Genomic DNA, 14,411 nt, shown 5'->3' with positions numbered 1-14,411 from the left:
TTAAAGAAAGTTTTTGTTTTTTTTTTTTTTTTTTTTTTTTTTTTTGGTACCCGGTATTGAATTCAGGTCTTTGCGCTTGCAAGGCAGGCCACTGAACCACTGAGCTAAATTCCCGGCCCGCAATTTCTTAATTAATTATAAAAATTTGATGATTTTCTAAATGACAAAACGAGTTTACAATTTACATTTACAGTTTACATTTACAATATCAACTTAAATTTGAAAGAACGTGAGCATTTTTTGTAGGGTGTTATCACATAAGAGAATTTTTTTAAATTTTAGGATAACAAGGAGAATGTAAGTAGTCCAATAACAAAATGCAATGTCTTAATTACCTGAAACCCTCATATAGGTTGGATTCTCTTTTTCTTCTAGGATTTCATATTCCTTTTAAGAACAAAGTCTTTCACTATGAAAAATGTGCTAAAATTTAGGACGGTGTTATTTCTTCAAAGCTACAAGGATGACTTCTTTCCAACCAATATGCTCTAAATTTCAGGGAGGAAATTGACAGAACTTTTATAACACCAAAGACTGGCAGAAACAAAGGAAATAATGATGAAACTGAGCAATGGATCACCCAGGAGTCTCTCCTGCCCGAGACAAGGTGGCACTTCACCCTCTAAATGACAAATTGACACCCTGCCCCACAGAAAGTGCGGTCCCACGTGTCAATGTCACTCACTTCTTTATCCTTTCGCCAAAGGAAGCCACTTCGTCTAGGATGTTCTGGACACTGACACACACCTCCTGGATGGCATAGATTTTATTGATAAATCCCTTTTTTTCACTGTCCTAAAATGCAATAACAACAAAAAGAAATTCTGCATGAGTAAAAGATACTCTCTAATGCTTCCATTCTTTGGGCTGTTCCTTCCTTGTATTTTCACATGTAAATAGAACACTATTTCTCACAATATTAAGGGTCAAGATTAAGGGGACCCAGCATCGTAAAACTGTGTGACTAATAAAGGTGGTTGCAGGGCAGGACCCTTGAGTTCTATTGCTTTGACCCTGATGAACAGAAACTTTCTTGGAGTCGGGCTGCTGGATGTGAGAGGAGACAGATCTCAGAATTACTCTATCTGGAATTTGCACTCACCCAAGACCTACCATGACTCTACTTAGCGCACCCAGCTTCTTGACCCTACCACCCATAGACCTAAGCTGGATGGTGGCTCTGGATAGTTCAACAGCAGAAAATGCTTCAGGGCAAAGGAGAAGACCTATGAGAATGGCAAAAAGTGACAAAGGCAACCGGAATCCATTATTTGGATACTTTGTGGATCACACACACTAAACTTGATCCCCCCTTAAAAATAACACTCTCACATGTTACTCAGCAGCATATGCCTCCAGTCGTGGCTCTCATTAAGCACCTGACCCTGTTTGTACCTAATTCTTGGGAATCTTGTGTAGCATTTTAGCCAGCTAGCGCGCTCCAGCGAATGAGCGGGTGGGTAGGGATTGAGTGTAAAGCTCGCAGGGTGGTGTGAGCCTAGGGCAAACATGCATATTTTGTAATTTTTAGACCCAGAGAAAAGAGAGAGTGGTGGCCTTTCACGATTACAAATTCTGTTTAGTAGCCTGGCATCACAGGCACATGCCTAGGCTGAGCAGTGGAGACCATCCAACCTTCATTCCATGACTCCCTTCTATGCCAGCTCGAATATCTACAGAGATGTAGATCCAATTTCATTACTTTTAACTTCTTTTGAACACTTGCATACTACGCCAGAACACTTGAGACCTCATGTGGCAGTCAGTGCTCGCTGAAAGCAGCCAGGAAGCTAGAAGAATGTCATGTTGCACATTTACATACTGACTTTCACTGCAGAAGAGTCTAACGCACTCTGCACTGTGAACACTTGGCCAGGGCTGGCACCGTGCCACCCGGAAACCGTGGGCAAGTGAATCACAGGTGTGGGTGCATCCTCCAAGGACAGCAAGGTACACAGGGACCATAAAGGTCATGGAGGCCAGATTTATAGCTTGATCGTTAGTATAGATACCAGTTACTTAGACTTTCATTTTAAATTTAATTCCCATGGGAGACACTGGCTACATTATTCATCTTGCTTATCGTTTCTCGGCCTTTGCCTAAGACCAAGTGTAGTATTCATCTTGTTTATGCCAAAACATTGTCAGACAATCAGGTAGATTAGAGACCTAGAACAGTATGGAAAACAATCAGCATTCCCAACTATCTCCAAAAGTCATCCTTGCCTTCCTTGATAGACTTGCATGCATCAATTTCTTATCTTTTCTCCCTCTCCATTTTTAAAATTCCCATGGGAGACACTGGCTACATTATTCATCTTGCTTATCGTTTCTCAGCCTTTGCCTAAGACCAAGTGTAGTATTCATCTTGTTTATGCCAAAACATTGTCAGACAATGAGGTAGATTAGAGACCTAGAACAGTATGGAAAACAATCAGCATTCCCAACTATCTCCAAAAGTCATCCTTGCCTTCCTTGATAGACTTGCATGCATCAATTTCTTATCTTTTCTCCCTCTCCATTTAATAAAACAATGCATTCATTTCATCTCTGCAGTTATGCATTTTAAAATAAAAAAGAATAGCTAGTGACTCTTGCCACTTTCTTTTCGTAACTCCAAAGTTAGTCTGCATACCTCTTCTTACTCTTTAAGTACCAGTTAAGTTCACTTGCGTCTATGAAGCAAAGTATCTTTACAAATGACTTATGTATGCAGCAAAATAAACTGGAGGGTTGGGGTGTGTATTAGTATATGCTTAGGATAGGCAAAGCCCTGGGTTCAATCCCCAGCACCAAAAAAAGAAAAATGGGTCAATCGAAGCATGCTAGTGAAAGTCCCGTAACAATAAGGTTTTTCTAGTTCAAAATTATATGGAAAACATTTCTTTCACAATAACAGAATATGAAATACTTAGGCATAACCTAAACAAGAAATGTGCAAAAATCTATGTGAAAAATAAAGAGATGCTATTTATACGTTGCAATATCGACTAATAAAATCCTTTTCAATCAAATATGTGGCAAACAGATTTTAATATTCAGAGTAAATTGAAATGGGAGAAGTTGATAAAGTGTTTCTAAAACTTTTGGAAAAATTAAATGGGTAATTACAGTCAAAAAGTTATTTTTTACAAATTTATTTTTTTAGGTGCCAGGGATTGAAGCTGGGATCTCCAGCATGCTAGGCAAGCCCTTGACCATCGAGCTCTATTCACAGCTGGCCCAAGAAATTTTTTGTGAAAGAAATATTGAGAAGCCATTTGGTGAGCCAGGTACATAGGTGATTAAAATGAGAGGCAGGCAAGACTGGGGATTTAGCTCAGTGGTTCTGCCTCCTGCGTCGCAAGCACAAGGGCCCGAGTTTGATCTCTGGTAACAAAAAACAAAAAAAAAAAAACAGAGAGGCATTGAGAAACTGTCATATCAATAAAACACCATCATAAAGAAGGAGGCATTGCATATGCCCTAGGCCCAGTTCATTTTAAATGGATTTTTAAAAGCTTTTTTAAAAGTATAAAAAGACGAATAAAGGTAACTTCTTTACTAACCTTGGAATAGGAGAGAACTTTCTAAACATGCAAGCAGTAAATCACAAAGAAAATACGTGATAGCAATAGTTACGTGAAGTTAAAAACTTTCTGTCAAAAGTCATCATCAACTTAAAAGACTGGGGCCGCGGGTACAGCTCCCATGTAATGCATGTGTGATTCGCTGAGCTCAATTCTTAGCATCACCAGAAAAAAAAATTATAAAGGGGAAAAGGCTGCAAAAAATATGACAAGTATCAAGATGATATTCCCATTATATTCAATAAACATCCGAAAAACTTTCCTTGCTGTTTTGCTTATAATAACAAAATACCGGGGGTGAAGGGAGGGCAGGGGTAAGGGGAAAAAATGAGAATCAAGATTTGTCATGTAGAGGTCAAGATCCCAACAATGAATGTAACTACTGTATCCCTAAAATGTACCAATAAACTCAATTAAAGCTAAAAAAAAAAATACCATCAACATATTGAATGGGATTAATTATGGAATCAGAAAATACCGAGAGTGTAATGACAACAAAAATATGGGTGATTTTAATAGAAGTAAAAAGTGGGAAGTAAATGTGTTGTATAATGTAATCCTAACATTTTAAATTGCTAGGTTGACAAAAAAATGAAAGGAATGTATATAAATATTCAGAAAACGGAAGTCTGACTCTGTACCATCCAGTAAGATTCCAACTCTTCGATGATATGTCAAATATTTCTTTTGTGGTATTGGGAATTTCACCTATTATTAAAGGAAGATGGACAGAGTCAAAACTTCCTGAGGATGATCTGACTGTCATACTTTTAATCTATTTTTAATTTTTTTTTTTTTTGAGACAGGTATTGCTCAGTTCAGGTTGCTGTTGATAATGTAACCCAGGCAGGCCTTGAACTCATGGAAATCCTCCTGCCTCAGCCTCCTGAGTGCTAGGCTTAACAGGTATACACCACCACACCCAGCAGTTTTTGCATTTTTATAAGCTATCTTAAGTAATTTTTAGAAAGAAGTAAAATATAAATAAAAGTGAAATGCTTTTTGCATAGCCAATCCAATCCTCACAACCATCCTACAGTTTTTTTCTCCACTATGCAGAGGAAGAAACCGAGGCTCAGAGAAAGTTGACTGAGCTTGGATTAGGACTGTAACTGGCCATCTTCTGAGTCTGTTCTCACCACATTAAACTGTACGTTCTTCAGTTTCGGTTCTTCTCCAGAATCTTGGTGGCATGAACAACAAGAAAAGATTTGAAAATGTTGATGAACTCCTAGACAGCTTGATCTAGCCTTGAGGCACATCATACAGCTAAAACCCTCAGCAAGAAAATGAAATCCAGAAACTGGATTCAAAGGTACAAAGATGTGATGCAAACAACCAGCTTTCTGGTCACCAGTGTGGTACATGGACATTAAATATGAGAACTTCATTAAAAGAATGCCAGTTAAGGCATCTACAAAGATACTTTTTAGTAGATACTTGAAAATACCAGTGTTCATGTGTGATTATTGGCTAATATTCTCTAAAAATCAAGCGCATTTTGAATTTTCTTGCTTTCTCCTGCCCCCCACCCAACCCACCACCACTCCCACAGCCTGGTCACCAAGGGCTCAAATAAGGTGGACTGTCAGGAATGCTGACAAAGTTTTGCAAAGCAGAGGACATAGGGTAAAAATTTTATTTTAAAATCTCCTTCACCAGATGCTGTATTCCTCCATTGTGGTCTCCAACCAATGAAGTAATTACTCTTTATATACAGTATATGACCCAAAACTGCAGTGGATAATGGAATTGCTCTGTGTTGCATTCCAATATTTCATGCTTTTTCCCCTAATGTTCAATACTTTATTAGTAAGGAATAAATTGGTACATTTCTTTTATTGTCGTTTTTGCTTTCTTTTATAAACCAGCTTGGATGAAAGAAATATCATAGGCCAGTTAATCATCCAAAGGCTTGGTAGTGACACTGCTTTCTTTAAAAATGCATTATTAAGATTTCTTTTGAAGATGTAAAAATATTCCCCATAAAACTGCTATCACTATAAATCTGAGAACATGTGCGATTTATATCACACAACTACATGTAATGATTCTGTGTACTTTTTTTAAAAAACGTGCTTATTAGATTTTAAGTACTCTGCAAAACGTCAATCTACAAAACTTGAATTACAGTCATTCCCTTATATTTGCATATTTTAATGCCCCATATCATAACACAAAATTAACTAGATTCTCCCAAAGGAGTAGCTACTCCTAGCACTGAGATATGTAGGAAAATCAGAAGATCTAAAACATCAATAGAGGCAAGCACCTTACATATTTGGAGAATCCTGCTCATTGCCTCTCAAGCCAAAATGACAGATGCCCCCTTTCATTGATCCTGTTCTAAATAGGAAGATGAAGCCAAAGTGATAGGCACCAGGGGTGCATATTCTGGGACTGGCTGCTCACAATGGGCTGCATCCTGCCTCGGTCATTAGTGCATTTAGGGGCCCTGCCAAGGCGGTCACTGTCAAGCCGACTGACTCAGGACGTGAATGTGGTGAGCACCTGCGCTGTGCTCATCACAGTCGGCAGGTATGTAGAATAGGTTGGCTCCAGACATTGCTATTAAAAGTAATTTCCCCTTCTAGGCTTGAGGGAAGACCACAGAGCAAAAGGGAGAAGCTTAAACCGCCTGCCCAGATAACAAAGATAAAATGGTGCTAACACACCGGGGTATATGGTTACGTCTTTCCTGGAGAAAGTAGCCAGAGTTGAGATCACTTCTACCTCAAAGAGCTAATCTTGCTCACAGTTCTGTTTCTCCTATGAAAGCCTTGCTGTATGATGCTGGCTAAAGTTCACTGATAAGTGTGACATTTGTGGAGGCAAAGTTAGTTCACCATTTGTCTCCTGCGGACATATACAGCTTCACATAGCGTTAAATCTACAGTTGTGCTCAGAATGTGTCTATATCGCTATGACTTATTCTTTATGTTAAAGACGGTTCAGGTGCACCGCTTTTTCTAGTCTATTTGGTACAGTGTGACTCAGTTCTAACCTGTGGATGTGACACACAGAGTAGACACAGACACACAAAGAGAGAATGAAGTGTTTTCCCCACGCCCCTATTCCTTCTTTTTCAGACATAGGAAACTACGTTTCAGCCTGAATCCAGAATACTGAAATTCTCAGAGAGCAGCTTGGCAGCTCGCAGAGTCCCTTGGCTACTGAATCTCATCGAGTGTCTTACTTAGTTCTTACTCGATCAAGTCTTAGCCAGTTGACTTTGTTTCTGGCTCTTTTCCTGATATAAGCCTTCAAATCCAGGATGTCTCTGCCGAGACAGTGAAGGATTTGGAGAGATATTTAAGGTTATGAGGATAAATGGACACCATGTAAAATGTGCATTTTTCTCATAGAAAAAGACAATTCTTAAAAATATCTGTATTTCAGGGTTATAAGGAGGATTACATGAAATAAGACAATACATACACTTTTTATTTAAAATTGAGGAATGAGCCCAGGGCTTTCACACTGACTACATCACCAGCCTTTTTTTCTTTGTTTGTTTTTTAATTTTGAGACACAGTCTCCCTAAGTCACCAAGTTGCACAAGTTGAATGCAAACTCGCAATTTTCCTGCCTCAGTCTCCCACAGTGCTAGAATTGCAGGCATGCACCACCATGCACGGATTGAAGAAAATATACATGTAAAGCTCCCACCACAAAGCCTAGTAAAAATAAACCGCCTCGTAGGAGAAGTAGTAGTAGTAGTAGAATGGTAGTAAAATTGTGGATACAACTCTTTAGCAAAAAGAATTCAAATTATTTTGTTCATTTTAGCATATATTAAACACAAAAATTTGAACTCTTCGAGGGGATTCTCAACTGTATGAAATGTTTTAGGCATGTTTAGCTTTGCTCCAGACAATTCAGCCTTAACCTGCCAGATCCCATTTCAGTCAACAATGGCAGAATCTTTAGAATGTTACAGAGAAGTCTAATATGGCAGAGGTTTTTGTTTTGTTTTGTTTTGTTTTTCTTCTGGAATGACAATCTACCTGGTCTTAACAATTTTTCTTCCTCTGATACAAGACTGGCCATGCCCTTCAGGGCTCATTTTCTACAATGCAGATTAGCATCATTATACCTTTGCTTGTTACTTTGAAGATGGCTGGGAAAGTAACAAGAAGTTGGACAGAAATATCACCTGGATTCGTTAGCACAGAAAACAGGCATTAAAGATTGTCAGCTAACACCAGTGTGGCGGAACGTGTCTGTAATCCCAATACTCTGGGAGGCTGAGGCAGGAGGATCACAAGTTGGAGTCCAGCCTGGGCAACTTAGTGTTTCAAAATAAAAAAATAAAAAACAAAGGGCTGAGGATGTAGCTCAGTGTGAAAGCCCTGGGTTCAACCCCAGTATTGAAAGGAAGGCAGGGGCGGAGTAAGAAAGACAAAAAGAAAAGTGAGAGAAGAAAGCAAGCAAGTCAGCCAGGCAACTAGGACTTGAGGATGTAGGACGATTATGATGAGAGGCAGGAAAGAAATAAGAGGAGAGAGCTGAGAGGGAGGAAGAGAGGAAAGGGGGAGGGAGACAGAGAAAGACAGAGACAGAGGGACAGAAGAAGAGGAGAAAGGAAGGAGGAAGAGAAGGTGGGGTGTGTGGAAGGAGGGACGGAAGAAGGAAGGAAGGGAGGAAAGAAAGAAAGTGGAGCAAATTGAGCAGAAAAAGAAGAGTTTTGGATCAGAAACCAAATGACATAATGTCAAGGCAAAACCGAAGCTTCCTAACCATATTAATTTCTAATTAAAGAAAAATTATCATTTGTGAAGGGCTGCACATAAAATACATTCTAGTGAATGGAGCACAGCTTACAGCAGGTGCACAGCGATGCATACACCCTAGGAGGAAGCAGGGTCCTACTGCTCACCACGTAAAGCCTCAGAGCATGTAAACCTCCCTAGTCCTAAAGCTTTCAGGACACCCCTCCAAACCGTCCTGCAAACACTTGAAAGCTCTCAAACGATGAAGACGTGTATATCAATATTAAAACTCTGATCCAGTCTCTTTGCCAGCAAGCCGGAAGCATACCTTCTAGAGAGGTACCCTGGAGGTTACTGCCTCAAGCTCTTGTCCCCAGAAGTCCTAGCTTCTCCCACACTCCCAGGAGGCCTGACTTGGGGCCGACCTGGATGGGAGCCACACCCAAGCTGTGAGGCTGCGGTTCCCAAATAACCAGGGAGGAAAGAACAACAGCCACGTCCGCCCAGCAGTACTGAATAAGAATCTGTACCCTCCATGGGGTTTTCTGTAAAATCTAAATGAGCAGATTAGGGAAAGGTTTGGAAATGTGAGAGCACAGGAGGACCATGGCCTGGGACAAGTCCATCCCTGCCTATTTAGACCTAATTGGAAAAGAACAGTTTCACTAAGCCGTGTCCTAAATTCTCTTTCCACTAGACTCCGACATCTTACAGATAAGACAGCAAGGGCTGAGCAATAGCTTCTGTCCCTGAGGACTTTGGAAACTTATTTGAGGGTACTGCTGGTGGGAGAAACTGCCCTACTCATTCTGTGAATTCGATCATAGAAACACGAGGTTGTTTATGAATACACATAGCAATGCAACAGTAGATTTTCTTTATCCTAGATTTTAATGAAAATTATGTGAATTGAATTGGGGGAAGGGGATTCTAGTGAGGCTGAAACCCAATGAGCTACATCCCCAGGCCACTCCCTTTTTAAAATTACTTTTTGAGGTAGGGGCTCATGAAGTTGCCCATGTGGGACTCAAACCTGCATCTTCTTGCTTTAGCCTTACCTGGCTTCATGTGTTGGTTTTTAAAAACTTCTTTTGAAACCGTTTGATTCTTTGGTTTCCATTGTCTTGTTTTTCTGAGACAAGGTTTCACTATGCAGCCCAAGCGGAGCCGGAGCTCGCTAATCCTCCTGCTTTGGCCTTCAGAGTGCTGGGGCAACAGGTGTGCGCCACTATGTCCAGCTTGTTTTGTTTTCAAATATGTAGGTTTAAATATGGTTGAAGTTCAGAGTCAGAGCTAAGGGGGAAATCAGTGCTTGAAAAGGCTGTGGGTGCTTTATAATCCTATTTCTAACGTTTTTTATTTGCCCATGTTTGCAGTACATAATGATCACATGCGCCCTGGGAAGTTGGTACATGCACAGAACACATCGTATCCTCTTTTGCTTCCCCTCTCCCGCCATCTCCCGTCCCTCTACGGGCACTTTATAATTCTAGGTGAGCATCTTATGTAGAAGATGATTAGATTTCTGGACACTTCTGTGTTGCTAAGCATAGCTTAAACGTTGCCTTCACCATTTCCTTAGCGACATGATTTTGAACAACCTGACTTCTTCCTCTGTAAGATGGGATGACAGAATGTTTCCTTTTATGGTCGTAAATTTAAATTAGTTTAACCCGTGGAAAGCAGTCTGCCCGAACATCTGCAACAAACATCATTGCCTATTAGCCATTCATGTTAACAATACACGAAGAGGCTGAACAGGAAATACCGTGACCAAAAAAGGAAACGCCGTGAAACTTTTAAATGTTAATTTTTACTCCGTTTTCATAGATGAAAGCATTTTCTCTTCTACATGGTCTGACTCAAGAATGTTATTTTATGTTTGTATCTTGTCGTATGTATCATCTCATCCTTACAATTAGGGCGACAGGAATTAATCCCATTCCCTACTTTGAGGAACGTGACTTTGTACCCCCACCACCACATGTGCTTGGCTCCTCTAACGCTTCCAGCTGTATCTGTTCTCACCTGAGAGGCCAGGTTTGAAAAATGGCACTGGAGTAGAAAGTTCATCCGCTGACAACATTCGTCCCCTCTTGAAAGTTCTGTGACCTGCACGGGCTGCTGGTCAGACTCGCTAAGACGCACAGCGGTCGGCATGCGGACGTGTCGTGCGCTTTTTATCTGTCAATGCTTATGCCAGTAAAGCACCCCTAGGAGCCAGTGCCTTGTTCGTCAACAAGCCTCGGGGCTGAGTCAGGCCCAGAGCTGTTCATTCTTCAACACTACAAGCCCTGTTGCCAGCCTACTATCTACGGCAGCTTTCCTGCTTTTATCCACAGCACCAGGGACTGAACCCAGGGCCTTGTCCGTGCTGAGCAGGCACTCAAGTCACCAACCTACATCCCTCACCGACCTACATCCCTGGCCCATTAGTGCAGTTTTTAATCAAAGCAAGAGTCTTTTTAATAGGCAAAAAGGAAAGACATATACACAGTGTGTGGGACTCTCAAACATTTGTCTGAAGTCTGGGAAGTTATTTACCTCACAAAAACTTTATGATTTAGACAGCATTGTAACTTATCTTCCCACTAAAGATGGGAGAAGCTGGTGGTTCCCCCATGTACAGATAAGGAAACTGAGGCTTAGAGAAGCTAAGACGTCATTACTGGCTAAAAGGAGCCCCTAGAACTGTAACCTATGTCTCCCAACGCAAACTGGGCTTTTCTCAGGTCACTGTCTAAAAGCTGTTGCATCACATGTGGTGCTTTTTCACTACATTGTTTTAGATATTCAAGCTCAACTCTTCCCAGAATTAATCTTGAGTTATAATCAAATTGTGTGAAAAAGAATCATATTAATATTATAAAAACAATGTTTTCTGTGACATCTCCAAAACCGAGTAAGAATCACCTTACGAAATCCAGAGGCTATTTTTCTTTACAAATATTTTACAAGACAAACTTGTACCTTTCTAAAAAAGCACATCTGTTGTAAATTATTCCCTTACAGAAAGAGAGAGAATCCCCATCCCTTCTCCCATCTGAGCTTAAAAGAGATTTGTTGACATATTCTGAGGCCGGCACAGACAAAACAGCACAGGAAGGAGGAGGCGGTCAGCAGGACCAGGGTTCAGCTTTTCTTAAACTAATTCCACATGCCCCGTGAACCATTAGCTGTTTTTTATTTCCTGCCCTAAAGATCTGCATTGAAAATAATCTTGGGTAGGGAAAAGCTGCACTTATTATTTTTTTTCCCCCAACAGGACGCTGTGTTAGCAAATACAACATATGAGCCACCTTCAACAAACCAAGGTCTTTAATAATCCATTTTTCAAACACTACTGGTATTTCCTTTCTAAACAAAGATGGACTGAGACTGGAATCAATTTCATCATTTGTATGCTATAATTGCCAAGTTTCTGGAAATAATCGCCATTTAAATACTGGCTAATATTTTTTATACAAAGCCAACAACAGTTTTATTGCTATTTAATTTCCATGATTTGTTTGTTTGCTGTAAGTTTTCAGGGTTCTGAGAACATGATGTTTGTGCGAGGGGAAAGTCTTAGGAACAAACGGCGGGGGCAACATTGAAATCATGTTAATGGCTCGACTTGAATTCACCAAAAGAGGCAAATTAACATTAGGAAAAAATGATTTGCTCCACCATTTTTGGCTTTTCTCTCTCATTTTCCTATAATTAACAACAGTAAAATCACCCACCAGTTTTAGACCTTGGCATACTATGGATGATCAAGAACAGCACAGAGAACTCAAGTGTCCGCCACACGGAGTAAATAGGGCTCTTCAAAGAAGTCAGACAAAGTGGAGGTGATGTCCACACAACAGCGTGCGAGGCGAGTCTGGACAGAATGAGGCCATCTTTCTCTATTGATGCCATATGTAGCACATACCTCAAGAACAACTGAGCGATCTGTGGGATCTTGCTGATATATGGGGCAGGCCTATCCCCTAAACCCCTTCCTTACCGCAGACTAAATCACGAAAACAGGCTCATTCTGAGATCAACATGGAAGGAAACACCAAAGACCCACTTTCCTTCGCTCAGTGATAGGGATAATGGTCTGTCTTTCAATTCATTTTGGAGTGGGTCAGGGGAAGAAAGCAAGAAAGAGGCAAGATAAAGATGGGAATCCATCTGAAAAAGATGGCATTCACACTGTGAATGGCTATTGCTTTAACAGGATAAAGTAAGTCCCTTATTTGTAGTCTGTGTACCCGTTTTTAAAATCTCTGCATTTAAAACAAAAGTAGGGTGCACATGGATTGAGGCAATCGTGTACTTTCTTGGGCTTGAACTGATCAGGGATATGGATGCTTTAAGGTTGAATTCCATCCTCAATTTGCAAACTACGTGACTAGGATAAAGTATTAGCCTCTCATATAATCAGTTTCCCCATCAGGAAGACTAAGACAATGCGTACTTCATAGTGTTAACAATGAAATCATGTATAAAGCAATTGGCATATCAGTAAATACCATGTAACTATCAGTTCCCCCAAACTGCTAATTGTCTTCCTTCCCACACAGTAACATTCCCCTTTTTCTAATTTCTCTGTCTCTCTCTCTTTCCAGGAATTTGTGATCAGAACCCTGCTTACCATTTCCATAATTCACTTCACCTTCCCATTTGATCAGTGTATGGTTTAGCCAAGTCTTTGATGCAATATTAACTACATACTGAATATTACCATAAAACCATCATAGGCTCTCAGGAGCCAAGGTTCTGGGGATACCTTGATAAGCAAGAGCACCAAACAAACACAGTGACAGGTGAGAAAACATCGGAAAATGAAAGGTGCCAGGGAAAGCCTGGATCTGGATACCTGCGCTGGAATAGGAGAGTGGCAGATGCTGGTGATGCCGGAAGCCACTGCCAGAGGGAGGTGATGTTATTGGAGAGGAGCTGCTACACCATATGGACCAATCACTGAGCCATGGGGGCTTGACAGTATTTGACATTATGGAGAGACCTGCCTGGGGGGAAGTTAACCCAGGCGGACACTCTGAATGCAAGAAACATGTTATTAGACTGGGTCTGGAAGGTGGGAAAATGACAAATCTAGGAATTACCTGTATTTCGGGCTTGAGAATCTAAGTAAAGGAGCCTGACTTTATCCAGCTGAGAAGTACAGAAGTCTTGAGTACTCTTGGGAGAAGGGCAGAAGAGGAGTTGGGACATGAAAAGAATAACTGTTGAGCAGACAGGTGAAGGAGACCGGAAAAGACTGATGGAGGAGTAAATGAGGAGGCACCACCTACGTCAAAAGAAAGGAGTGGTTCAAAACGGAGGGCAGCATAACCTCGGGAACTCTATAGAGTCCAGGAAAGACAGCCGCGGAGTACCCGTGGACTTGGCAAATGGGTTAGCGTGGCCTGGACCACAGAAACCTCTGTTCAGTGGTGCGGATGGAGGCTTTGATAGATTGAGCAGAAAGCATGTGTGAGAGGTGACACACGACAGACACCTCTCAGAAGGCTGTTCTGTTAAGCCTTGCTAAAAGATGTGGAAAAGCTGGACAGAATGTGTAGACACAAGGGAGGGTTTTGAAAATAATACCCGATGCTTGTAACTCCACGATCTGCATTTTAACAAAATTCTGAGGTGATTCACACGCACGGTCAAGCTTGGGAGGACTACCCAGGAGCAGGAATGATCTAGTACAGATGAGAAAGGAGGATCAAAAGGGAGGTCAAACCAGGACTGTTCTGCCCTGTTCCTGATCGCCTTTGTACACCACTGCTTTAATAAAAGTACATTTTATCCAGCTTTTCCAGTCTTTGACTGTTTCAATAAGGTTTAAAAAGATGTTACATACCATATTATTAAAAAGTCTAAGTAAGCGTTGTGTCCAGTAGACAATGATGTGTTCCTATATGGAAAAACAAACCAACCAACCAACCCTTCTCTTGGATGTAGGTTACTTCTCTATGGATTTTCCCCTTTCTCACCAATTTCTATTTATTTTTGGCTCTTTTGATTTCCAAGGGGAATTAAGACAGCTGTTGGCTAAGTAACCGGATAAATCATCTAACTTGACAGGTCATGGATGATTTCAACTTATTTCATTAGCTGTTATTATCTACATGAGAATGTATTTGCTGTG

General features: G+C 40.8%; 1 protein-coding gene across 8 annotated transcripts in view; it reads right to left on the bottom strand.

Moving 5' to 3' along the window:
* Positions 1-14,411, bottom strand: part of Mctp1 (multiple C2 and transmembrane domain containing 1) — a 499,895-nt gene that overhangs the window by 9,971 nt on the left and 475,513 nt on the right. For all 8 annotated transcript variants that reach the window (XM_033767611.1, XM_019209437.2, XM_019209438.2 and 5 more), the window contains one exon: positions 686-795. In XM_033767611.1, coding sequence (XP_033623502.1) covers positions 686-795 — 110 coding nt within the window. The remainder of the gene's footprint in view (positions 1-685; positions 796-14,411) is intronic.

This window comes from Fukomys damarensis, unplaced genomic scaffold (assembly GCF_012274545.1).
Source record: "Fukomys damarensis isolate Sample0158 unplaced genomic scaffold, DMR_v1.0_HiC HiC_scaffold_3, whole genome shotgun sequence".
Taxonomy (NCBI): domain Eukaryota; kingdom Metazoa; phylum Chordata; class Mammalia; order Rodentia; family Bathyergidae; genus Fukomys; species Fukomys damarensis.
Note: the sequence above shows the minus strand (reverse complement) of the source record. Positions and strands in the feature narration are given on the sequence as shown.